Source organism: Botrytis porri (assembly GCF_014898465.1).
Source record: "Botrytis porri strain MUCL 3234 chromosome Unknown BPOR_006, whole genome shotgun sequence".
Taxonomy (NCBI): Eukaryota; Fungi; Ascomycota; class Leotiomycetes; order Helotiales; family Sclerotiniaceae; genus Botrytis; species Botrytis porri.
In genome coordinates, this window is record NW_024066080.1 from 89,960 (window position 1) to 116,622 (window position 26,663).

The 26,663-nt window shown below is 43.7% G+C and overlaps 9 protein-coding genes across 9 annotated transcripts; 5 read left to right on the top strand and 4 right to left on the bottom strand.

Moving 5' to 3' along the window:
* Positions 1–2,467: 2,467 nt before the first annotated feature.
* EAF01_004569 (uncharacterized protein) lies at positions 2,468–4,646 on the bottom strand (the record flags this gene model as incomplete). Its single annotated transcript, XM_038912823.1, has 3 exons — positions 2,468–3,573; positions 3,622–3,725; positions 3,778–4,646. The coding sequence occupies 3 exons, from the start codon at positions 4,644–4,646 to the stop codon at positions 2,468–2,470; spliced, it is 2,079 nt and encodes a 692-aa protein (XP_038770909.1).
* Positions 4,647–5,469: 823 nt separating this feature from the next.
* On the bottom strand, positions 5,470–7,923 carry EAF01_004570 (uncharacterized protein; the record flags this gene model as incomplete). The annotated part of the gene is made up of 1 exon (XM_038912824.1): positions 5,470–7,923. One exon carries the CDS (start codon positions 7,921–7,923, stop codon positions 5,470–5,472), a length of 2,454 nt encoding a protein of 817 aa, XP_038770910.1.
* Positions 7,924–8,270: 347 nt separating this feature from the next.
* On the top strand, positions 8,271–9,796 carry EAF01_004571 (uncharacterized protein; the record flags this gene model as incomplete). The annotated part of the gene is made up of 2 exons (XM_038912825.1): positions 8,271–8,743; positions 8,797–9,796. 2 exons carry the CDS (start codon positions 8,271–8,273, stop codon positions 9,794–9,796), a joined length of 1,473 nt encoding a protein of 490 aa, XP_038770911.1.
* A 1,876-nt stretch (positions 9,797–11,672) lies between these two features.
* EAF01_004572 (uncharacterized protein) lies at positions 11,673–11,976 on the top strand (the record flags this gene model as incomplete). The annotated part of the gene is made up of 2 exons (XM_038912826.1): positions 11,673–11,792; positions 11,833–11,976. The coding sequence occupies 2 exons, from the start codon at positions 11,673–11,675 to the stop codon at positions 11,974–11,976; spliced, it is 264 nt and encodes an 87-aa protein (XP_038770912.1).
* Positions 11,977–12,405: 429 nt separating this feature from the next.
* EAF01_004573 (uncharacterized protein) lies at positions 12,406–13,969 on the top strand (the record flags this gene model as incomplete). The annotated part of the gene is made up of 4 exons (XM_038912827.1): positions 12,406–12,676; positions 12,844–12,927; positions 12,981–13,188; positions 13,243–13,969. The coding sequence occupies 4 exons, from the start codon at positions 12,406–12,408 to the stop codon at positions 13,967–13,969; spliced, it is 1,290 nt and encodes a 429-aa protein (XP_038770913.1).
* A 2,907-nt stretch (positions 13,970–16,876) lies between these two features.
* Positions 16,877–17,251, top strand: EAF01_004574 (uncharacterized protein; the record flags this gene model as incomplete). The annotated part of the gene is made up of 1 exon (XM_038912828.1): positions 16,877–17,251. The coding sequence occupies one exon, from the start codon at positions 16,877–16,879 to the stop codon at positions 17,249–17,251; it is 375 nt and encodes a 124-aa protein (XP_038770914.1).
* A 995-nt stretch (positions 17,252–18,246) lies between these two features.
* EAF01_004575 (uncharacterized protein) lies at positions 18,247–19,086 on the bottom strand (the record flags this gene model as incomplete). The annotated part of the gene is made up of 1 exon (XM_038912829.1): positions 18,247–19,086. One exon carries the CDS (start codon positions 19,084–19,086, stop codon positions 18,247–18,249), a length of 840 nt encoding a protein of 279 aa, XP_038770915.1.
* Positions 19,087–21,110: 2,024 nt separating this feature from the next.
* Positions 21,111–22,013, top strand: EAF01_004576 (uncharacterized protein; the record flags this gene model as incomplete). The annotated part of the gene is made up of 1 exon (XM_038912830.1): positions 21,111–22,013. The coding sequence occupies one exon, from the start codon at positions 21,111–21,113 to the stop codon at positions 22,011–22,013; it is 903 nt and encodes a 300-aa protein (XP_038770916.1).
* Positions 22,014–22,568: 555 nt separating this feature from the next.
* Positions 22,569–24,054, bottom strand: EAF01_004577 (uncharacterized protein; the record flags this gene model as incomplete). The annotated part of the gene is made up of 7 exons (XM_038912831.1): positions 22,569–22,954; positions 23,011–23,078; positions 23,132–23,511; positions 23,572–23,642; positions 23,690–23,726; positions 23,786–23,805; positions 23,865–24,054. 7 exons carry the CDS (start codon positions 24,052–24,054, stop codon positions 22,569–22,571), a joined length of 1,152 nt encoding a protein of 383 aa, XP_038770917.1.
* Between the last annotated feature and the right edge of the window lie 2,609 nt (positions 24,055–26,663).

The window sequence follows — 26,663 nt, forward strand, 5'->3', positions numbered from 1 at the left end:
TTTACATAGTCTCTTTGAAATTAGTCGGAGTAACGCCCTAAGCCAAGCAAGTTGAGGCGATACGAAGAGTGAGTATGCCAACGCCAAGGCAACGTGATTGTTGTTTGTTAAGTGGCTGAGTGGCTCATGGAATATTTTGCCCGCAAAACAATAGCTAACATACAGGCTCACCTCTATCTCGGTAATAGAATGGGCTGTTCGTGAATAATGCTCACCCCCTTTCACTTCCTCTGGTACGTAAACCGAACAAAATGACACTAGGTAATCAACGAACTCCTTCTAGAAGGTCTTTGTGAAGAACGTCGTCTGGTGACTGACATTTCGGGGATTTCGGACATATTTTCTGGAGCAATTAACAAGTGCAGATAATCCTGTGTAGCTCAAATTCCCAAAAGCACCAGAAAGAAAAATGTGCTGCAATTACTCTTCCTCGAATCAGATACATTGAGAGGCTTCTAATCCCCCCATGACTTGATTCTACTCCATATGAAGATCCGTCACTCCCGTCACTAACATCGGAAGGATAGTACCTACTGCCCAGAGCCAGACCCGATAACCTCTGGTCTCGCCGGAAATCAATCAGATCTTGTATAGCCACTAAAATGCGTCAGAGATGCCCCCAGACCCAAACAAAGTCTCAATTGGTGGCTTCATTTCAGCCCTGATTTCTATCCACACCTTGATGCTGTGGATTTTTTTGAATGGGGCATCAGAAATTGATTATGGGCCATAGACCGACGCATGGGCCAAGATAAGAGGAACGACTGAATGGCATTCATGCAAAATCTGAGGCATGTATGTCTGTCTGGAAAGGAGTCAGCATGATGAAGGTGGCTCAAAGCCTGGGCATGCAGGCAGATGAGAATGCGCACAATGCTTCCACGCCAATTATCAAATGTGATCAAGTTTCCACTCTCCGAATGATCAAATCCTTATGCGAGTACGAAAGTATACATCAAGTGATACAAATTACCATGTAGCTAGCAATTTGCTACATGAGATAGTTCAGCAAGGATGCTCACAAGTAAGCTCGCTCTTGATGTGCTTACAGAAGCACGCTTCTTGTCGTTATTGGAGTTTCTTCGAGGGAAATTGACACTCTCCACGTCCACCGGAAAATTTGAATTCATCGTCTAAATAACGTAAGTCAGCCTGCCGATGATATCAGACGCGCGAATACGATCACCCGTATCCGAGCCGTCAAGGTTGGGCTTGGCAACCCCGGGATCATCCTCAAATTGCCATTTTGCTCGTTAGGGACTCAGGGTAGCACTTATTGCTGCGTATGACCCGAAGTCTGTAGCTCAGGAAGTTTAACAGAATGTCGGAATTCTGTAGCTCTTGGCGTTGCCCGCCGCGGACCGAGATCTGAGATCTCAAATTCTATGACAGGTGTAAGCTTTATGATAATGGCTTATATGTAGTGTCTCGTATATCGAAAAAAATCTCTATTTTGGCAGGTTTTACCTATCAGGGGCAGAAGTACGCAAGCTTCGAGTAAATAAGCCTTCGGAAGGTTTGCGAATTTATCGGTCCAAGCTATAATCTAGACTGAAATACATTGAACCTCGAAAGACTTTTCAAACTCAGTTAAGATTGGATGCAGCTCAGAGATTTTGGATTGCCGTTGAATCTCAGATACACATTTGTAAGAGATTCATCTTGTGATATGCGTTCAGGTGATGATAACCCCAGGCGAGTTAATCCAATAGAAGGCAGCAGCAGGCCTTTTAGTGTGCCAGCAATGGACATGTAAGCAGTTTAGAACGCAACGACGAGCTTGTTCGGATCTTACGTCGAATGAAATTGAACGTAGGCAACCTTACGTTGAGGTAACAGTGTAATGTTCTCAACTCATATGATAGTCTTGACAAACTACGAGGATTTCTCCAGACAGGATGCAGTAGTCCGGGACTGAATTCCATAATCGAAAGTCATCGTTGATTGATTTGCATCAGAACGTCCAAGTTATCCAAAGACCAAACCTGTCTAGAAAGTTCATTTGTAATCGTTTGAATGATTAGAAACCCGAAGTGACTTGGCTGTGTTACGTCATTTGAAGTCTGGGATGAGGCGAGACTATTGATTCCTCTTGATTCTCTGAATAAGCGATCAGCAGGCCTTATGTCAGTGCGATTCACGAGATTGGTCCTCGAGGTTTCATTCATCATGAGCGAACCCTATGATTGAGATCTCCACACGATGCGTCAAAGTCATACACACTATTGTTTTGAAACCTCTGAATTCCAGTTAAATTTGAATGGCGGAAAGGCACACAAGTGAACTATGGTAGTCGTTCTTCAGTTCCCTCTTTCCTCTCGCAATTGAAGAGACAAACAGAGAATTTCAATGTTGAGCTACGAAGTAGACCTTCACGATACAAATCAAGGATGAGATAAGATTATAAGCTGAATGTTTTCTATAATTATCTCCAGCTTTTACATTTCCCATCATCTCCCCCTTTCCCTCAAAAGTTCTTCCCAAGATAAGGACTCTGCACGCTCGCAAATCCCTGCGGACAAGCCCTGCCGATTGGCGCACTTCCGCTCCTCATATAACACACCTTTGCCTGCGCACAAGCATCACTTGTACAATTCGGGCTCTTGACCGAACTCTTTCCTTGAAACGTATTGAACACCTCTACTAACGTTCTATTTTTCTCCATCGCTTCCGTAACACCATGCCAAAAGGTTGCATTGAGCGGCGCATCTTCTGGCCAAGAAATCGAAGGTCCATATGTAGCTCTTGTGGAATATTCGAATTGGTAGGTAGGGCCGGTACCGCCAAGGGAAGAATAGGTGTTTACGTCGGAGTAGAATGTATATGCGTCCATTATTTCAAATGATCCGGTGTCGATTTCATACATGCGGTAGCCGGAATTCATGTTGGTTAGTGGAGTTACGCTGGGTCCGATCCATCCGGTTGTTAAAGCGGTTGAGGAATTTTGCACGGTTCCGTTATTGGAGTAGTATATAAGCACTTGATCTTCATGCGTATGGCCCCAGAAGACGTTCGCAATGACGTGGGGTGAATAGCGGTCGACGATTTGATAGAAAAGATTTGTTGGGTTCGGTAGTGGATTGGTTCCATCCCACCCTGACAATACGTGGCCAACAATCCAGACCCTCTCGCCAGCATCTTCCGCCATCTGAAGCTCGTTTATCATGAATTGAAGTGAGCCGGAAACATCAGGGTCTGTCGTGTTGATGAAGTTAAGATAATTAGACCTGTACCAAAAATCGGTATTCAATGTAACAATTCGAAGTCCGAGATGTGTTTTCACAGAATAAGCAGCGTAGTGAATAGCAGCTTCCTCGGCGTCTGCTTTACTCAACCACCCTTCGTGCTGCCACAAGGACGATACATGATCGTAGTTCCAGCTAAACTGCTTACCTAGAGGACCAGGTAAGCTGTGGGGACTATCAATATTCTCCGGGGTTGAATCATGGTTTCCTAGTACGGGGAAGATAGGGTTCTTGATGTATGATTTCAGCATTGAGTAGATACTAGTCTCCGTATACTCAACGTATTCTCGTGACATTTGGTTTTGAGGATCATGGGAAACGAGATCACCTAGTCGGATGTTAGTGAGATTGTATAGAAGAAGTTTTGGTTAATCACCTGTATAGATCGTGAAAGCGGGTTCCGATCCATAGCCGTTAGTACCGGTCATAGCCCCAACGGATTGAAGAGCTGCTAGCGCAAGGAAATATGGGGTATCGCATCTAGAAAATCCATTATTTGATTATTCAAATTGAATAAGAACATGAAACATACTTGTAAGACCCATACAATGGTGCTGGAAATATTGCTTGAGAAGTGGGTGCATCCGTATATCTACAACACATACCGGAAGAGCAATTTGCCTCAGAAGCAACTTGATATCTAGGGTCAAGGTGAAAATCCGAAAGATGGAGGACTTTCTTTCGTTGTCCGCTCGGTTTTGGAGCCTTTACGTTAGCTGGCTTTGGCTTCCACAATCCGGTAATATTTAATGGCGCTGCGCTGGGGAGCGGACAATAAGTAGTGCTCAGAGAACTACATATATATTGACCGTCCGATCCAGTAACATCGGCCAATGCTAACACTTGTGCCCATATTGCACCCCAACTTCCTGGTGAATAGTTATTTTTGCACGTAGTGTTTGTTGCAAAGCCTGTGGCTTGACATAACGAAATTAAAGCATCAGGTACATATTCTGGAGCTTGCTGGGCGAGAGTTTTCCCGACGCTCAATGCAGCGATGCATTTTGAACAATTGCTTGAAAGCCCAGTTTCATTGTAAATGATATCCTTAACCTCGTTTAATGCATTCTGGAGCAATGTTTCAGGAGGTATATTGCTCGGATTGCCGACAGCCTCTGGATAGTATACTGGATCATCGGTAGCAGTTGGTATGGTTTTAGGGTCAGTAAGATTAAGAGGAAAGGTGACGTTTAGTATCGGATCGTACAAAGCTGGTTGGGGCTCGGTAGTTGTAGCAGGTTTGAGATAATAACTCGAAAACACTGAGGTTGGGAATGCCGACGGGACAACGAAGGATGGTACCCCTGGCAAATGAGATTCCTTTCCTAGTTCGGCTCCAGCTTGGGTTAAAGAAACGTAGTATCCCGCCGATATTAAGGTGACGAGAAAATGTTTGGCCATGTCTTCCTAATGCCACAGACGATAAAATGTGAAAATCCCGTAAATGACACCTGTACTTGACAAGAAACGAGTGGTTGAGCAAGGAATCCCACAAATTGAGAGAATTAGACCTTGGCCGAAGTTCCAGCTTTCTCACTTGGAGATTGAATGTGGGCGAGGACCTTTTATACAGATAGACAGCCAACTGCCTTCGGTGCCAGCCACACAATGTAGTTTTTTTTTTATAGAAAAGGAAGAGAGACAGCGATTAGGAAAAAATTGAAGGCACTAGGTGGGATCTACTACCTGAAAGCTAAAATGTACCGGTACCGGTAACTACCTAGGAACGATTCGGAGTTACACTTCCAAGGTGCTCGTGGGCTAACGATTGGCAATTGGCAATTGATGAAGTTGCCTGCATAATCCAAGGTAGGTAATCCCCCCTCCTTATCAGAAAGAGATAAAATGGGGGTGTAGCTCGCCGTCATCCCATGAATTGATGTAGAGAAGCTTCCAAAGAATCCGCATTCCTTTTGCTACTCGAGTAGAAGGTTGTATCTTATATAATGTCAATCAATTTGATATAAAAATAAAAGTGTTGCTGGAATAAAAATAGGCGTAAAAAATTATTTCGGTATCACTAGCTAGCGTTCGGGTCAGCTAACCTCACCGCTCGCCTGAGTCTACGACTCGAGCTTCCTTGAACACTTCGAACGCCTTTTCAAGTGAGAAGTGCTTCTGGGCAACTTTCATCTACAACTCCTTCTTCACATAAGATATTACACAACATCATGTCATTAAATTTTAATATTTGCGTAGCACTTCATATACTCTAGTTGACCCTCTATCCGGACTTCTTTTTCCTGATAGCCATAGCTTCTTGACCCAGCTCCTCCAAAGCCTCCTCATAAGTTTCCTTCTTGTACTCGCCAAATTTCCTTGCATCAACAACTACCCTCTTGACTTTCTCTCCGTCCCTCCTCCTGATTTCTTCACTCTTTGCAACCTCATTGAAGAACCATCTCGCCTCAGTGTTCCCAACCAATGTCCATGCAGACCCTTGTCTCCCTGCTCTCGCCGTTCTACCTACTCTATGTACATAATTTGTAATGCTTGTAGGGACGTCATAGTTTATGACATGTGCTAGATCAGGAAGATCGAGACCACGAGAGACGAGATCGGAAGCGACGAGAATTTGGAGTTTACCTCGAGAGAATGAGGCGATAGAGGCCCTACGCTCGGAGGAACGGGTGGTGGAGGTGAGAGTCCCAATGATATTGGTGTAGGAGTCGTTGATCAAGGATAGTAAACGACCGAGACGGACGGCGGATTCGTTAGATTTGGTGAATATGAGTACACCGTGAGGTTCGTGATTGATCGGCAGTGGATTCGTTTTGGTTTTTGATTTCGACTTGGGTGATGGTCTCGGATCCGGCTTTGAATCTGAATCGGTGTCTGATTCTGAGCTGTCATCCGAAGACGAACTGTCTTCGGAGCTGTCTTCATCTGAACTGGAATCAGAAGATGAATCCGAATCCGAATCCGAATCCGAGTCTGTGTCAGATTTAATCTCGCTCTCATCTATCATGTTATTCCCCTTCAAAATTTCAATCAAATACAATGGCTTCAGATTCTCGTCATCGACCTTGACAGCAAATTCAGCGAGTCCAGATGGTAGAACATGGGCCTGTGAGCCTTTTCCACCATCACCCGCTGATGAACCTTCTAGGACCACCAATTTTGGTCGATAGAGCTTCAAACTAGTCAACTGGCCAATATCTCTAGTCATCGTAGCACTAAGAACAATTTTCCTCACTCGATCCTTAATACTTGGAAGTGATTTCTGCCCTGCCACCAAGGAATTCATAACAATGTCCAACCATTGTTGAAAACTCTGATCCAGAAGCTTATCTGCTTCGTCTATGACAAGCCATTTGACATACTGTAGAGTAAAGCCTGCGGTAGACTTTAGATGCTCCACCAATCTTCCAGGTGTGCAGATTAGAATATCAACTTTTGATACCGGCTCAATGACATGATCAGGCAAAGGAGGAACGGTTTCATCATCGAAGAACGGTTCACCTTCATCATCTGTCCCAGCATCAGAACTTTCCCATCGAGAATTTTTTCGCGCTTCTTGCTCGTGGTATAGAATTGGATCATATCGATATGTATTTTCCATAAGGTTTGCTTGCTCTACTTTGAAAGCTTCATTTCCTACTGCTGTGCCTATCTTTACCCGTTTCCTACTGCCAGCAGAAAATGCACTCGAACATACCTCACACACTTCACGCGCTTGAGATACAAGTTCTCGAGTTGGCATAACGATCAATCCACATAGACGAGTGACTGTATTATGACTGATATCTTGGGTCATGGGCAAAACGTATGATAGAGTCTTTCCAGATCCGGTGGCCGCTGACACCAATACATCTCCAGGCTTTTGCTGAGAGCCGGGAAGTAGGAGAGGAAGTACTGCGGCTTGAACTGCGAATGCTTCATTAAAGCTTTTGGACCGAAGAACATTGGCAGCTTCAACCTCGACGCCTAAATCGGAAAATTGGGCAGTAGTCGTAGGTGAGACCAGAATTGGTGACGCAAGCCATGAAGGGAGAGTAGACTCGAGTGATGGAGGCGGAGGTTCGGGAATTGGCTCTGGTTGCGGCAATGGGACTAAATCGTGGATCTCCGTAGGTTCCTCTGGCTGTTGGGCGTTCTCGACAGCTAGACCCTCCTCAGCAGCTTTGCGCGCACGTCTCTCAGCCTTCTTGATAGACTTCTCACGCTTCTCTAATACTCTTTTATGCCTTGTATCATCTATATCCTCGTTACTTTGTGCAGTATCCTGAGACGGAATGGTCTCGACCTTCGACTTCGACTTCTTTGATTTCTTGTCCTTTCTTGTCACTTCTTGTGGTTCTTCTGGCGAAACTGTACCATTGTGCGACTCCTCAGAAACTGATGACATGAGTGCCGTTACAGACTTCTCCTTCTTCTCTTTTCTTGCCTTCTTGGAAATGGGCTCTGGCGTCGGCTGAACGACATCTTCGTGCTTTCGTTTGGAGGCTGGAGATGGTGATTCGGGTGCCGCTATGGGGGCATCTAGTTGCGCATTTGGTTTTGATTTTGATTTAGAAGGTGGTATATAACGCGCATACGTTGAGGAGGCATCTGGTCGTATAGCAGGTGGAGCGAGAGGGGGACGAGAGGATGATTTGGGGGGAGATGGAGGGGCCTCGATAGAATTCTCTTGCGTTATTACCTTCTTTTTAGAAGGAGGCACATATCTTGAATACATCTGCAAGTTTCTTAATTGATGATTCAACGATTGTCAATGTCAATTGTCGATTTTCCAAACTTTCTTCAATCGATTGAGAGGGAATTGAGAAATGGAAAATAAAAATTTACGGAGACCTTAGCGACAAAAGTGGCAGTTAGTTGGGCGCGACAAACTTCCCGAAAGTCTAGGCCTCAAAGCTGCCAAAGCTCCTGAAGCTTCCTATCTCAACTTTCTTTGATGATGATAATTGTTATCATCAAAATGATCTTGCACCAAAAACTACAAGTGATTCCTCCCTGAACTGAAGTTAAGTTTCTCCCCTTGATCGATTTATCCTAGCAGCAGTTGTTGTATTTGTTGTCAAGATGCCGTACAATATAGCGATGGTCAGCGACTTCTTCTTTCCACAACCAGGAGGTGTCGAAAGTCACATCTACCAACTCTCTACGAAGCTCATCGACCGAGGACACAAAGTCATAATTATTACACATGCATATGAGGATAGAACCGGTGTCAGATACCTTACAAACGGTCTCAAAGTCTACCATGTTCCATTCCTCGTTATGTTTCGTTCTTGTACCTTTCCTACGGTCTTCTCGTTCTTCCCAATATTCCGCAATATCGTCCTACGAGAGCAGATTGAAATCGTTCATGGTCATGCAAGCATGAGTAGCATGTGTCATGAAGCCATATTACATGCAAGGACGATGGGGCTGCGGACTGTATTCACAGATCACTCATTATTTGGGTTCGCAGATGCCGGCAATATATTGATCAACAAGCTCCTCAAATTTACATTGAGTGATGTTGATCATGTAGTGTGTGTCAGTCATACATGGTAGGATTGATCAATTGGTATTCAGGAAAAATGTATTCCCTAACACATTGTAGTAAAGAAAACACGGTTTTACGCGCTTCTCTCGATCCTCTTATGGTCTCTGTCATTCCAAATGCAGTCGTGGCAGAGAACTTTCGACCTCTATCGCACCCTTCATATCCCTCCGACCCCCCAGGAAAGCATCCTCCACCAGCTCCATATCCACTTGGTCCGCACGATGTGATCACAATCGTCGTGGTTTCTAGACTTTTTTACAACAAAGGGACCGACCTATTGATTGCAGCAATTCCCCGAATTCTCGCCCACCATCCCAATGTACATTTCATAATTGCAGGATCTGGCCCGAAGGCCATTGATCTTGAACAGATGTTGGAGAAGAATGTGTTACAAGATAAAGTTGAGATGCTAGGGCCTGTCAGGCATGAAGAGGTCCGAGATGTCATGGTTAGGGGGCACATATATCTACACCCGAGTTTGACCGAAGCTTTTGGAACTGTGATAGTTGAAGCTGCTAGTTGTGGGTTGTATGTTGTATGCACGCAGGTTGGAGGGATTCCAGAAGTGCTTCCATCACATATGACAGTTTTTGCCAAGCCAGACGAAGATGATCTAGTTGCTGCTACTGGCCGAGCAATTGCGTCTTTGAGAGCTAACAAAGTTCGTACCGAAAAGTTTCATGATCAAGTGAAGCTGATGTATTCATGGACAGATGTGGCAGAGAGAACAGAAAGAATTTATGATGGAATCTTCGGCGTTCTGAGCGAAGCAGAATTCTATGGATATGACGCAGCTGATGCAGCTAGCTGGAGCGCGGCAAGAGGGAGAGCTGGTGTACAAAGCTTTGCTTTGATCGATCGTCTTAAGAGATACTATGGTTGCGGAATATGGGCAGGTAAACTCTTTTGCCTCTGTGTGATCATCGATTATCTGTTATTTTTGCTGCTCGAGGTTGTGGCCCCCAGAGATAGAATTGACATTTCGAGGAGTTGGCCGAAGAAGGTACCACAAGATTCTTCTAGGAGAGATCGCGAAAGTAGGAGAGAATTCGGATAGTATCGTGTGATTTATACGAACACGCGAGGTACACTTTACACGGATGGCGAAAAAGCTATCGCCTTCGATGATTCCTAGTCAAAGCCGATTGGGTGAGTAAAAAGAGTAGAATATTGACGCTGCCATCCATGCGTAATGGAAGCTTTATTTAGAAAAGCTAGGAATCTGCTATTCTACCGTATCCTACAATGAGCCAAGGTTTTGGGTAGCTCTTGTTACCTTGCCCATGAAATCCGGATCATGTCGACATTGGCAACTTCCACTCCCGCCTTGGGATATTCTTGTTAGCCAGAAATTTCGTCCAGTGGGTATCGGCAGTAGGGGACATTGGAATCTTGAGAGTCCAATGATTAACATGCACCTAGACACTAGCTCTATGTTATCCAAGCTCAATCTACGAGACCTTGAGGTTTTACGATGCCATTCAAGCGCAGCGAAGATACCGTCTTTCCTACAGTGCTTACCATGACCTTGTTTAACAATTTAAACGAAGTTTGGATGAATGATGAGCTCCGGTGGTTGATAATGCTTTGACGTTAGCAGGTCACGTCTGAATGTGCGCAAATGGAAATGAAGTAAGGGTGCACGTCTCCAAAGACGAAATTTCGTTGGATCTATCAACTCTCCGAGCTTTATTTACCTTGCGTGCGCAGTGATAGCTGGTATCGGCTCTATGTAACGAGCCACGTCAGTTGCCCAGAGGCCAGCCGCTATGACCCTTGATAGATTCGCCCTTGAAGGGCAAGAGTGAGTCGTCAATAGGTGATAGACCGTTGGCAGTCGTTGTGCAGAATATTCCAGCATGAAAGAAGTTCAGATCAACATATCGAACTCCCACTATTGAGTCCGTTTAGATGCATTCGAAATGTTAAATGCTGGGTTGTCGGTTCTTGGATGTTCAGATACTGGCTTTTTCGTAGGAGTGAGAAATAACGCGGGGTGTATGGATTGAGTGCATAGAGGTATTAGGGCCTGCTCAGGCAAAGATTTTGATATTTCTAAGTAATATACACGTAGTATGCAATGAGCCAACACTCTACGCACATGTATAATAATGCGCAGCTTCAAGGGCACTTGAACACCGTTTGATTGGTTTGCGTCCCCAGCCGTGGAACCACACTCTGCATCTGTTGGTTTACTCCAGCTACGAGTGAATTTCTTCCACCAAACAACATGGGATGCAGGTGTAGACCCAATGACAACCCAGCCACCCCGACTCAAGCTTTAAATAAGGTTGGATCTCTTTCGGAAAGAACCTAGTCCAGGGCAGTGTAATTATGTGCACTTGTCACCTGGGCCCTGGGGTGGTTGGCCACATTGTGAATAGCCAATAAGTACCTACTCAGTGATCATCTCACCTCAGAGTTTCAGAACATCCATATCTCAGAAGTGCCGAGGTGCAGATCCAAAAAAAGACAAATCTTAAGTCTCTTTGCCCCGCGAATTAGTAACCTGGTTATGGGACTTGGTAACCTGGTTATGGGACGTGCTCTGCTCTAATCAACCACAAATAAAACAAATCAATCTGGAAATACTGAATTAGTTTTTACCTGTTTTTTATATCATGACCTATCAAAGGATAGACATGCAAATACTTTACTTCATATGTAAAGGGAAAGGAATTGGGTTATTGCAAGACGAAAATGTGACCAAACCCTGCCGCTTTTTTATTCTACAAAGTACCTACATACGGACAGAGTCGAGACTCGAGAGTGCCCAGGTGTACCTTGAAGAGGACGTGCCCAAGATCTACCCGACATCCACAATATTAGCAGCCCTTTTCTCTCCTGAATGGTCAAAACGCCATCTCGTGCCTTGATAAACCGTGTTGCGACCACCTGGGCATGCCTAGAAGAGTGGCTGTTATACCAGTACAATGCCATTCAGGGTTGCCATCCCATCTCCAGGATCTGTTGATCGAGTTCAACCTTCAATATCGCCCGAGATTCCTCCTATTGCGTCAACTACCGGTCCTGCGCGCATTCCAACGACGCCAGTGGCATCCTAGTTTTACGCCACATAATATCCCATCTCAGCTTGCTATGACCCGTTGTGCCACTAAGGTTATGGGCTGCGTTGATGCTAAGCTGAGTATTCTATTATCAACAATTCTGACACTTTACAATGGCCCGGATGTCATAACGCCGTTCTTTTGCAGTGATTTCAGCTCGAAAAGTTAAGGCCGCTAGTATCTTCAAGACTTGCTTTTGAAATGACGGTCTGATGATTGGGTAGGAAAAATGCCTCCTTCTTAGTATGGGTAGCCTTGACCCTCGAAAGTTGGGATCACTGAGATAGAATTCCGAAGATTACCATCTGCATTGCCCGAGTCCTAGGTTAAGAGATGAGGAAGGCGATAAGCATGGACAAAAGGAACCAAATCACGCGCGGTAGGCAATGATTGGTAGCGAAGTTGCGGCGAACCTGCCAAGAAGTAGAATAAATCTCCCGAGATCACCCCAGAAAAGCTGACTCCAGATCTCATTACTCTGGGCGATATAAGTGTGGACCATAACCATGAGTGATCTCGCCAGAATTTTCTACCATTCGCAGCTCTCATCCATTACAACTCTCTCCTCTTCCCTCCATTTTTCAGAAGTTTTTCCAAGATGAAGTACAGTCTTGCAATAACAGGCCTGGCCCTCTGCTTCACAGAGACCCTCGCCTTCCCTTCCCGCATGTTTGACAATGCTCAGTCCTTGAGCCTAGAAGAGAAGCGTTCTCTTAAAAAGATCACTGCCCAGATCGAAGCTGAAATTGAAAAACGTGCATCAAGTCCTCGCTCTGTTGCATTCTCTGCATCCGACCAATATGTATCCAACACAGGCGATCATGCATTTGTTGCTCCAGGGCCCAATGATTTACGTGGTCCCTGTCCTGGTAAGGAACCCCTCGAATCGGTCTCTTGGTCTGAAATAAAGAGACTTGCTTCTTTGGCCTCTTGATATAGTTTTCCGCCAGAAGCTAAGAGAACAGAACGGCGGCCCACAATGAAATGGTTTTAAAAAAAATACTTCATAGGTCAACGCTAATGCTCGTCTATATAGGGCTAAATGCTATGGCCAATCACAACTATATTCCTCGCAATGGAGTAGCGACAATTTCACAACTCGTTCAAGGAACCTATGATGGTGAGTCATATATTGCCGTGATTCTGAATGCCTCGCCCTGACGTAAGAAATAGTATTTGGCATGGGTGCTGATCTTGGAGCATTCCTCTCTATATATGGGGCTATCTTCGACGGGGATTTGACAAGTTGGTCTATTGGAGGACCTCCATCTTCAGGCCTACTGAGCTCAATTGGACTTCTCGGTAAACCTCAAGGATTAATTGGATCACATAATAAATATGAGGCTGATGGATCACCTGCACGTCCGGATCTTTATGAATAGTACGTTATACAATAACTTAGGGTGAAAGGGATAAACATATTAACGGTGACTAGTAGTAATAATTACAAGGTGATCTTGCCTCAATTTGAAGAGATGTACGCTTTGCCGCTAGGTCCGAACGGTTACGATTTATCAGTTTTGACTCCCTTCCGAGCAACTCGTTTCCAACAATCCATTGACAATAATCCATATTTCTTCAATGGGCCGTTTTCAGGAATTGCTGTACAACCTGCAGGATACACTTTCATTTATCGATACATGGCCAACAAATCCTCTGAATTTCCTGAGGGCTACTTGAATGGCGATGTCTTGAAGTCATTTTATGCTATTACTGGAGAACCAGGTAGCTTTGCGTGGACAGAAGGACATGAGAAAATCCTAGACAACTGGTATAAACGCGCTCTTGGCGACGAATACGGTCTTGTACCTTTCGCATTCGATCTCAAAATCGCGGCTCTTGAACACCCCGAGTTCCTTTCCGTTGGAGGAAATACCGGCACGGTGAACTCATTCACAGGCGTCGACCTTAAGAATTTGACGGGCGGCGTATTCGATGTTACCACGTTGGCCGAGGGAAATAACGCTATTTGTTTTGCATTCCAAGTTGCTCAGCAGGCTGCTCCTGATATCCTTAAGGGCCTATTATCTAACACTGCCTCTGCTTTGAGTCAGCTGAATTCGGCGGTTTCTGCAGCTTTGAGTGGGTTGAGTTGTCCTCAGTTGGAGAGTATTGATACTTCGCAATTTTACCAGTATCCTGGTGCAAAGGGGGCTTATTAGTTATGATCGATGATTGATACGGCCATATGATGATAGATTTACGTGGATTTTACATTCGAGTAGGAATGGTTCAGCCTTTAGCTTTCTTTGTATATAGTTTTCATATTGTCTATGAGCTAATCAAGAATAATATTCAACCTTGTGACAACGTTTGATTTGCAAATGATATGTGAATTTGACAAACCATTGGTCTGAGATGGGCATCAATGTGAATAAGGATGCTGACAGTGCAAGGCAGCTTAACGGTACCCTTCTTCAGAAACTCGTCCAAAGTCTTTGTAATTTCTCTCCTCGACCGCTGCTCTCGTCGAAATGACATATTATTCTCTAGCAAAGAATTCCGTAGGTAAAACTTTGAAGTTTCCGATATGTGCCGATTGTGAGGATGTCATCAATGTGGCAATACCAAAGTCAAAGGATTTTCCCGGGTTTCGACGATTCGCTTCTCCCGAGTCGTATCGCGCCATCAAGTACTCTGCTAGGCAAAGTTGCGCAGTGTGTAGACTCGTACTTGCAACATTTCAAAGTCCCTGTTATCAGCAATGAGGAGCAACAACTCAGGAGGCGCAGTGTTGTCAAATGTACAGAATTCCCAGTGATCAGGAAATAAATATGCAGATATCACCATTCTTCGGCCCGAACTAGGTAGGTGCAAAACATCCTTTTGTCATTTTTGGCGAGCTTTTGAATATGGAGCAGGTGCACACGATAAAGAGAAAAGTAGCATGTAATAAGGTTGTTCAGGACTGCAGACCTTTTTGTTCGGGAAGAATTTCAAGTTATCATTGTCTTAACTTCGACTAATATTAAGATGTAAGCCTCCAACAGAATTAGCTTCGAGATTGCCGTCGCGATTGCTCGAAATTAATTTCTCGTAAACAAATCATCGTTACTACGTTCGTCTTTATGATGCAAAAATACCGCTAAAGTCTAAATATGCAACACTAAGTCACGTATGGGGAAATGCCGATTTTATTAAACTGCTCAAAAGCAACCTCGCGTCTTTCCAGAAAGATATACCAATCTCTAGCCTAACCAAAACCTTCAGGATGCAATCAAATTGGCTTGGAGATTCGGATTCCATTACTTATGGATCAATTCCCTTTGTATTATTCAAGATGATGGAGATGATTGCTTGAAAGAATCTGCTCTTATGGCCAATGTATATGGAAGTTCTAGTCTTAAAATAGCTGCGACTGGAGCACAAAATGGCAATGACGGGTTGCTCCTCGAGAGGGATCTGAATCTAGTCCGGACTGTGGATTTGATGACGCAAGTGGAAGACCAGGAGAACTGCCCTACAGTCAATGACTCTAAGAGAGACAATCTAAGGCTTGCATGGGTCTGTGTAGACGGATCAATGTATAGGCGAGCATGCAGTGGGTCGCCATTGTATCAACGAGCGTGGACCTTTCAATATCGTGCGTATCGGAGAGGAATCGTTCAGCATCATATACTGTTTTGATGACCGGAGAGAACACCGTAAAATATATCTACTGAAGATATTCTCAAGGAAAAGTTGGGAAATCCTAAACCCTTTCGTGAAAGCAGCCCAAACGTTCAATGTGGACCTCCACCTCTTTTCCCTCCGATTGCTGGAGCCCACAACTGTGAAGAGGGGCTTATAATAAATAACACCTGTCGCTAGCAAGAGGGGGGTCTTCACACGCGTGGGGATATATTCAGCTCCAGCCTATGGTGGAACTTTGCAAGACTTCAAGAACGTGAGGAACAAGGGTAAGCTTTCACTTGAGAATTAGCTTTCATTATACCAAGAAGTATCAGGGGTCAATAAAGCAGGAAGTCAAATGTGTATAATCACTGTTGTCAAAAAAGTGCGAATTGACTTCACCGCACATCACAAAATACTTTTGCCAGATGCGTCTCAAAGTTCTCGACTTTATGAGAAAAAGGCGGCAAAGTCTATCTTGAGGTAGAAAGCCATTGGTCCGACAACCAAGTATCCAGCTGGAAGCCAAGAGCCAATGCCTTGTAATCCCATGAATAAGAGACGAGAACGCTCTCTCAGTTCTAGATCATATTGTACTGGAAACATCGGCGCCAGGTGCGATCCAGCTTTGCAAGTTCAAGATCGGATAAATCATCCCAACCCAAGATATTATTCTCGAGAAATTTTTTGTCATTCCGATCCAAGTCCTAAGCACTCGCTCAAAACTCCAGGATATACGAAAACAATAAGGAACATGATATTATAAACTCAACACGAATGCCGACATCAAACACCCTTCTCCTCACCCACGACGCGAAAAAGTACATAAGCGCCAAGTTCCAAGAACTCACTCGAAACACCACGACCAGACGACCCTTCAAAGCAGAAAAAGTAAAAGTTATTATCACAATTCATCTCATCAACGCAAATACCATCTTGGCAACCCCTAACACCAAACATCCGTGCATACCCCTTCATTTCCCATCTCAACCGAATTTGGAAATTTTGTACTTTGTGATCCAATTGTGTGCTCTTTATGCTTGAACAATTTGAAGAACCGATTTTTTTGGAGCCCTTTGATTAGATCAGCAGGAGATGTGTTCTTATTATGGAAATAGGTGCCAGGAAGGGAGAGGGAAAGAATTGGGTTTGGCGATTTGCCATGCTTTTGCGGGGCGGACGTTTGCCGGGTTTGGGAGATTGTTTTTCTTGGTGTTGATTTTTTTGGGTCCAGGTTCATAATGGAATGGAGTATGTAGAATCGATGATGAGATATATATCTTGTGATCCCGCCCGCTACTAAAGTTTGCACTGCCGGCACTATTTGTCCCCTGATACCCCGACTTCATTGCTCATTGTTAGACTTTCTCCTGGTTATTTGTCTCCATTTCCACGATATCAATGATCACTCCGTCGTCTTTACCAAAATAAAGCAAAAAGGAACACCATCACTCAAAATGCAACTCACAATCTCTCTCACGCTTTTATCTCTCCTCAGTCCAATCCTCGCCCTCGACTACATATCAACATATAACCGCGGCGCTGCCCGTTGGGACGCAACCCTGACCGATACGCCCAACAACATCACTTGCACCGTCACTTACAACGGTATTTCTTCCCTCCTCATCGCAGATTCAGATGGCTATCTCAGTAGCGCGGTTGCGATTGTGATGCCATGTAGTGATTTGCATGCAGTTGCTACAACTGTTGTTGGGAAAGAGAGTTCGAGTGTTAGCTATACGGTGCCCGGGGGAGAGAAAAAAGAATTTGTGGTGGGAAGTAGGACTGTGTTGGAAGATGGAGAGGTGATTATGATGTCTTATGGAGTATGAGGAGGGAGTGAGTGCTGAGAGTCCGGTGGAAGTGAAAAAGGTTCAGGAGATGAGGAAAGGAGGAGGTAAAAGGGAGAAAGGGGATAATGGAGTTGCGAAAGAATAAATGAAGGACAATAGAGTCAGGTCAGGGAATTGTAGAGGAAGTCTTAATGGCAGGCATAGAAAAAAGGACATGTACGAAATCACGATGGAGAAGTACTTAATATGGCTCTGTAAAACAGCTGCGAGAGACAGTAGACGGCGAATGAGCAAATAGCCAGATACCCAGATTTGATAGGCTTTGGAAATTCGACTTTTGTACGAAGAACCTCACACAACCTTACATACATCTTTTGTGCATTCCCGTGCCGGTAGTAGGTACTCAGAGCTCATTTTTGATTCACAATATTCATCCAATATGTCCAATACCCCTGTTCCATTCAATAACCACATGATAATCACAAGGATATATCGTCCATTCCCTCCCTGCCTCTTTTCCAACATTTTTCAAGATGATTTTTGCCGAATACATCTTTTGCCAATAAAGAATCTTATGCGATATGAAATTGTTTCAAGTTTCAAGAGTCTGGCGCATATGGTGAACTGTGCGATCCTCGCCGTACCATACAGGCGGTTAGCTTAGCCAGCGGGATCCACCTGTATGGGAGTCCTATTCTGGAAAAGATATTCATTTCCGCTGGGAAGACTTGGCGTTGTGAAGCTTACGAGTTCGGTGAGATAGCTGTGATTGGTTGTTTTCACATTTGGTAGAATTTTGAATGTTTGTTGTTTGTTTAGTTTGAAGTGAAGTATATAATCGTCTCAATCATGTGATAGTAATCCAAGCAGAGTATTCTTTAGTGTTATCTAATCAATTAAGGAATAATTGTTAAGCTCGATACCAGACATTCATATCCCAATTTCATGTTTTCCATCTAGATCTTGAAAATCTCGCACCAGCCCAAATATCCAGCCCTATATATTACCCGCACCACCTCAAACCAGTCAACACTTCACTGACACGCTCTTACATACTTCAGTGCCGGCAACTCTCTACTTTGCCATCCCTCTCCTCTCCTAATCCCTCCATCACTCCTTCCTGACCCATCACCACATATCCACGCACCACTTATTCCACCCTCTTGCCATCCAAAACAACTTAACAGCTGATGTTTACGCAGATTCCCCTTGTCCGCCGATAATAACGTGTATCCCGGTACAATATCTCGACGCCCAGAAGCTTCTTCGAGTTTTTCGCGTGTATATGAAGCTATCAGGTGATGAGGTAGTGATGGCGGCGCATCTTTGTGACCTGGGGTAAGTCGCATGAGTTCAGTGTACCAACGTGTACTACGCTCTTCTAGCTCTGCATGACTTGGCAATCCTATATATATTGTCTCTAGATTCCCGAAATATCGCAGCTCGAAGATTGGGCAGCTGAAGGAATCACTTGCTCTAAGCGTCAAATATGTTTGTGTGATCATTATATGTCGTATGAGATGAGTTGGAAGACCTGGGTCCAATGCAGTTGTACCAAGTGAGTAATTGTCATAGTCGTGTTCGCAGTGAGGATGGTAGTGCAAGATGTCGACGGCGTGATGGAAATACATGGCGCCCCGTTTGTCGAGCATGGAGGGGTTGAGGACCGAGTAACTCTTCAGAGCAACTTCACGAGAAGCTCGACATGTTTGAATAAGTGGTGGTGGTTGAGATTGATATCTGTATGTATTACATTCTGGAGCGAAGTCGACTTTGATGATCCGGGGTACAATGCTGTCTGGTTGGAGAGAAAAGTAGAAGATTTTGAGTTGAAGTTCGACTGGAAGTTGTCTAAATTGTGGGAATGATGACATTTTAGCGTGTTTCACGCGAGTCAGATCAAGAGTGTGGTACAAAATTGGAGGTTTTTCTGAGTATATATGTTTGTCCGAAAGGGTCGAAAATTGGCGGTCCACTGGGATTGTTCTCGAGTTTGTAAACCGTTTGAAGAGTATCACGTTGAATGGTAGCAACGAATTCACGCCAAAAATATGTAGTTCTTTGCTGTACAAAGATTTTAAGCCACGGGAAAATGTATCGAGCTTCCAAAGAAAGGATTTCCTTTGGTCGGAACAGCGGTGAAATTGAGGAAATAGTCCGGCCTATTGCTAGTTTGCGCGCTGGCAAAAATGAGACAGGAACTGATTGACAGCAATGTGTTTGAGTGAGGTCTAAAAAATCGCAGTTTAGTAAAAGCTTTCTATCGTCAACGAATACGAACAACTGCTTGCGCGTATCAAGCGAGAGAGTGAATGGTCATGATCAAATTATACGGTCAAAAGCTCGTCCCAAGATTGAACAGAACATACTGCAATGAGGAACAAAAACTTCATTGTCCAAACAATTCCTAGATCTTCAGGCTTCGGGATCAGTCGGGAGACATGATGAATATTGATGATATCGAACACCGAAGGATTTGAATTTGGGGTTCTCGAGGAGAGATGAGATGATGTGAATGGTTTGTTATTTTCCTCAAAGTTACTGACACAATGAAATGTGAGTGAAGATGGAAAAACCATGCAAAAACGACTACACGATAACGCGCTGGCTGATGATCCCTCCTGACGATCCCTCTAGCTTCACTCGGTCTTTCAACAGACACGTAACTTTAAATGACCGTGATTTTGTTTTATTGATGGTGTACGACCTCACATACGGGCTCAGAGTGAGTATGTCACCGCGAGGTATCAGCCCCAGGTAGTGTAGCACAGAGGCTACGTGTATGTACCCAAAAACCAAAGAGCGGGGCAAGATAGGATTTTAACCTTAAGCATGCATTCAGAGGCTCTCAGCAAGGTAGTATTGTTGCAAAGAAAGAAATGGCAACTCACCATAAAGCTGATATTGTCGTGAGAATTGATGAATGTTGTTATTATTGTTGTTGTTCTTGTTGGAACAAAGAAGATGGAAAAGCCAGAAGATTTGAGGTCAAATAGCTAAAACCTAAAAGGAGACCAACTTAAAGCCTCCTGCGGTACAGCATAGACCAACAATAATGGCTTTAAGACAGACGTTAGTGGAGTAACAGGGGGAATCACTAGAATAATCACTAGATCATCAACCATTGACGCCAGTAACCAGAGATAGCATAGCGATGTCAATGTTATTGAATAGCTCCTGCCACGGCTGTGCAGTACAAAAATAAGGTTCAATAGCCATGGCTCGCGCAAATGGCCATAACATATCATCTGATTGTCGTTATCGAATCCTAATCATCCGTAATCCTTTACGTGAAGAACACATGGTCTCAATGCAGATGTCATCGTGTGTTTGATAGTGTTTGACTGCAGCAGTAATACCGATAACCTTACGCAGACTCGATTGATTTTCGCCAAGAAGCGAAATTGGCGGATGAAGGGGCGTAGCGATGAAAATACGGAGTTTGATCTGATTTACCAATACAGCACTCACGAAGATTTCTCGAGGAAGTTTATGATGAAAACAGGTACCGAGATAACTTCTCGGTGGGCGCTTAAAGATGGGCTACAGCGACCTTTATACCTAGTATTGTTGTGCTTGGCCCTAACTGCTGACTGCGGATCATATAGCTTGGCTATCCACATTTGAAATAAACGACAAGCGCTTTTTGCAGGTCGTCGTCTGTTTCAATTGACATAACTGGCCCCTGGACTCTTTAATCGGCATGGAGGCCATTTCAATTTTACGTGAAGACCCACCTACTTCTAGTATTGGCTCGTATTCAGACCTGAAGACCTACACAATGGATGTGTACAAAGGTAGAAATAACTGATAGAACTCTATTCATATACTTATCACATATTCTTTTCTCCGATATTTTTGACTGGAAAAGTTTACTGGTAATACCTATCGATTCAATATGGGCTTTAACATTTGGTCAGAAAAGCCAAGCGAAAGCTTACCACAGTACTCACGATTGCCACAAGAAGAGCAAGCTGATACCCACCCTCATTCGGCATCTAGAGAAACATCAGCCCGATCAAATGTCTTCTCATACATTCGTATCATTCTCTACTCAATAACGGGCATCGCATTCATCACATCTTTTCTTTGGGCCGGCCCCACCGCTCTTCGCGAATACCTTAATGCCCCATCCTCCTCTTCCTCCGCTCTACCAACAATCACGAATTCTTCTGCTCCAACAATCAATCTCATAATCGCTTCCTTCGCATCAAGAATTGATTCATCAGAATGGACGAAAAGCTTGAAGAACGACAATTTGGCAATCATCCAACAAAATTCTCCAGCGTCCTCATACAAAGGTTCTGAAGCTCTCATCTATATGAACTACCTCCACCAATTTTACGATAACCTACCTTCTGTTTCCATCTTCCTCAACAAGTGGGATGCGACAGAGCTTAGCTGCCCAGTCCCCGAAACGGATCTAATCAATCGTATTGACCTCGCCACTGTTCAATCTCGAGGGTTCCTTCCCTTCTGCTTCCAGGATGCATCAAGCATGGAAACCAATGATTCCATCATCTCGTTATTTCATAAGAGCTTTCCAGAGAAAGAACTACCGAACAAGTTTTCAGCTCCGTGTAATAAATTTGCGGTTTCGAGGGACGCAATCCGTTCAGTACCGAGGGAACAATACCTACATCTTGCTAATGTGTTAAGACCAACATGTGCAGAATCCGACGCGGGAAAGGAATGGGACGTAATGTGGCCGTATCTCTTCGTACAAGATGATACAAATGAGGTTGTTCCTTCAGAAGCCTTATGTCAGGGCTGGGGGATTTGCTTGGGTACGGAGAATTAGGAAAGCTTCAATGGACTGTGCCATAAGATGGAAATGGAGTAAGGCAAAATTGAAATTATTTATTTGCTCATTTAAGGCCTTTATATGGCGGGAAATAATCTATCATTTGATTATTAATTAAGAATTCATAAGTATACATAAATTTTTCAGCTTTTGTTGTACCCTCCATCACTACTTTTGCGAGAAGATAGTATTTATCCGGTAAGACTATTCATCTTTCCAACATTTGAGAAGTATTCGAGCGCAATTCTCATCGAACCGACTAACAGCTGCTTACAGTTGACGCTCAAGAGGAATTCATCTGCAATGTTGTTGATAAATTCTTGACATAGGCGAGAGCACTCGCGTCCAAATCCAGGTACAAGCTCTCAGCGTCAAATATGCACCGATAGATGCAGCTAGGGCTGTACTACGAAATGTGTAGCTCGGAGAATTCTCTGTATTGCCGCTGCTGCGCAATATCGCGTTCTCTCTAAAATTCTCTAGGGTGGTGTTTTGAGACTAGCAGTGATTGTACTGTTATCTTCGAGCTAAGACGTCACTGTCTTTAGATGTTTATCTCTCCTTTTGTTCGAATCCCTCTTTGTATCCAAAGTCTACAATCCTAACTATTCCTCCAAACTCTGAATCGTCTCGCGAGGTGCTTTTTTGTCCAATGATGAATTCCTCGCTTTCGTTCTCGCCCGTGACTGTACTACCACCCGGAATTCCTAGTCGCGATTTGTTATCTTCCGTTGCCGAAGTTGACTTATCATGACTTTTAAGAGGGTATGAATGGCCTTTTCCATGATGCGCATCTCCCGTGCCGTAATTGCGCCCCGAACTTCCCAATACCTTGGGACAGTATTTTCGCATGAAGGGTCGTAGGGTTGGGGCACATCCACCCACGATACTGAGATTAAGCTCAATGACACACCAGAGCAGAGCATTGACTGTGTCAACTATAATGCATATTAGCAGGTGCAAATCAGGACTTCAAAATTGAAAAGAAACTTACGGGTGAGATCAGTGCCCTTGAGCAATACGTATAAAGACTTTAGGCGGATAATACTAACGACACAAACACTAGTGAAGCAGTCAGCATAGAGCTATATTGATCTGGAAATTTGGAGATGTACAAGCTTCCCATTATCAATATACCCCCAACCCCAAGTTTCTGCCTCATAGGGATCTGTAGGTTCCACATCATTGGAAGTGGTGCAATGACAGTTGCGAAGTCCGTTGCAATGCCTAAACCTGCCTGTGCAAAATAGAACACGGGCCTATTGATGCATTGTGCCGTTCCTGCATATTGAATATCCCAGGACGCGGATATAGGCCGGCAGCTAAATAGGTTTGCCAGAACACTTGCAGAAGAATAGCAAAATGTGAATGCAACCAGACACCAGATAACACTGTGGAACTTCCGAGAGGGAAATATACGTCGGTAGAAGAGAAGAACGGATATCTTTGCCATACCAGTTGCAGCACAGAAAAGCATAGCAGCAATCACGTTAATCTAGACGTTCATATTTGTCAGCTCTGGAAGAGAGAAAAGTTTATGGATTCCTTATCATACCTTTAAAAAATTGGGATATAAATCGTCAAGGGGCACATCATGTAGATGTTTTCCTAGTCCATAGTCGAGTACTGAATACATTAGTAAGACACAGATGGGCGTTGGGAAGAGATCTCACGATTCAGAATACATCCCGTTAAGGCAATTGAGGTCATCTTCAAGGGGAACACATCGTCAGTTTAAACTTCTATCTGCAATGGAGCATTGGAAATACCAGAGCAAAGATCATAACATCTACTCACAAACACTACGTTAGAACCATTCTAAAACGAAAATACGGTTTGAGAACTTACAATCATCAGCAGCAAAGATTCGAACAATTCTAGATCTAGTGAAAGTCCGAACGGAAACCGCTATCATAGCCAGAGGAACGAAGACGCATATAACCGCCACGAGTCCGGCTGCATGATATTGGGCCTGCGAATTGGGGGTAATTCCTGGAGGTGGGGGAATGGAGTAGACGATACCATCGTATGAAGACATAATGGCAAAAGCTGAGTTTGTGAATTGGATTGAAAGACTGGTTCTCCGTGTGCTTGCTGTTATTCATATTCATATTAAACAGATCTCGCGGTCGGTACCAGGAGTTCTTTTGCGCTATGATCTTCGTGCAGCAGTTTCACTCCATCAACACTTGCGAAGTGTCATAGTACGCGTTTACTCAGTTCGAGCTGGATGTGTGGATTAAGAAACGATATCACCTTCCAACATGCATGTGCAAATTTATTGGGGAACATATTCCCCAGCAAATAAGCACAGGATCTACTTGATTTACCTGATGCCAGGATGATCCGATTTTTTCATGTAAAACATCCCCTGGAGTGACAAGGGGTTAACATAGTTTTGTTATCTCACACGAAAGATTGAGAGGCCAACTTCCCTGCTAGACTGTTGTCATAGACTTTGTGAGAGCCACTGCTATATCAAACTCAACTTCTAGAGACAGAAAAGCATGGAGGGATCGTCTTAAACCAATTTGTTGAAATGACGAAGGTTGCAGGGGCTTTTCAGTTCCCTTCAAGATATGGACACTACCGTATCTTTACATCTAGAAGAAACACAACAGCATGGCTCATATAATCTTTCACATGATTGCTTCGTACCTTAGCTATAGCGTTCAACACTACCTCTGGTATTCTGGATACGTATAATTTCCCAAACAAGAGTCGACCCTCTATCTCGGGTCCTAATACCTCGTGAAACGTTTAAATTCACATACAAAGTGGGAGTATTGGGGAAAAAAAGCCCTATGAAATCACATTGGAGATTTTTTTTAAACTTAAAAGCAATTGTTGACTTCAGTCACTCCTTTTTTTTCTCTTTCTTCTCGAATTTGATGTAGGAGAAGAGAGCGGTGATATCGACTGTTTTAAGACCAAGATCCCTGGTGCATCACTAGTCTCCAACGCTGATGACGGCTCAAAGTCCTAGGATATGCTGGTAAGTCGTGGCATGAAACGCGTGGAACTTAAAGTACCATTTTCATGTTAGATTTTACGAACGTATTCGAACGGGAAAGTACCGCCGAGGAATATTGACTGCTAATAATATTGACGCTGGACCGTACTACGAGTAAATGTGGTGATGCCTCCGCAAGAACTCCTGAAGACACCCGAAGTGACAAGGAGATTGGTATGCTGGACTACTAATCATCTTTGCTCTGTATTGGAGGGGCAGCCAATGGAAAGGTGCAACAGTCATCATTACTGCACTTGCCTAATATTCATTGCCAATTTAATATCTACGATACCTTCTGTACTTCTTTTCCCGAGTAATTTTTGGTCTTTGCTGGCTCGCGATCGTCAGACAAGAAAATGAGCGCAAAAACCTCACTAGTAAGAAAAAGTCTGAAAGTGATTCTTTGCCAAAACTGATTCCAAAAAAAATCTTCTATGCTGCGAATTCTTTCAAATAGAAAAATGAGTTTGATTCACTGAGTATTATTACTGGAACTTCTGAGAACAGGTGTTGCTTTGCCGGTTTGATGTCAAATTCCAATCAGAACGGAGAATTGTGATGTTCGCCTGTTTCTGACGATCGTGAGGCTGGTCTTTTCTTCTTGCGCATGATAGTCGTGTAGCTGGATCATATTGCATAGACATTGCTGAATGGAACGATAAAATATCGGAAGGCTCTTAATGATTACAGTAAGTCAAATCACCAATTGTCTACTTTATGAGCAACTGCAATTGACTTGATGATAATAATCGCGAGTTCTTCTAAGATCGATTGGCTGCCCTCCTTTTTAGGCGCATCTTCGGTAAATTGAACTACCGCCTATACGTAGGAGGAAAAAAAGCCCAAGATTGACCACTACAATAGCTTATTTAATAAAGTGATATGAGTTAATAGTGTTGAACGAATCCTTAGATGTTCATCAGTTGTGATGCTATTTAGACTTTTAAATTCTCTGAATCAAAATGGGACAATCAGGTTGTTGTGGGGCTTTGCCAGCGGTCAATTCTGGTCGTTTTTTCTCCTATGAACAGACGCTATCTTAGATTTCGCTGTATCACAGCATTTTAAAATTAGTTCTTTGGTTGAGTATAGAATTGAGATTGCGATACTACAGCGTCATTCATTGTACCATGTTCAATCGACACCCTAGACGGTCATGAGGAGTGTTCGAGTTAGTACCAATAGTTTGGCGGGCGTCGTTCCTAGCACACAGTACGTAATACCGGGGCGAGCCGAGCCAGAAACCGGTAGTCTAGAGAATATGGAGAAAGAAATAGGCTGAGAACTAGTGGCCGAATGTCAAAAAATTAGAATTTTCGTAATAGTTTGCAAATATCATTGGACCTGAATCATTTTTCGTCTACAAAAAGAAGTTGAATTATCTGCGTAACATCACATATCTGTAATGATCCTCAGAAACTATCTCGGCACGTAAATATAGTGGAACACACTATAAAGATCACTTCTCAAGGCTCAAAGAGGATTGCCTATCCACTATAATACAGGGGTTTTATAGTGGACGCACATGGGGGGCTGTCCCACTTGAAAATCATTCCCATTTTTTTTGTACTGGATATCCAAAGATGACAGGGCTCGATCAATTATACGTATTGATGATATGTTCAGGGATTTTG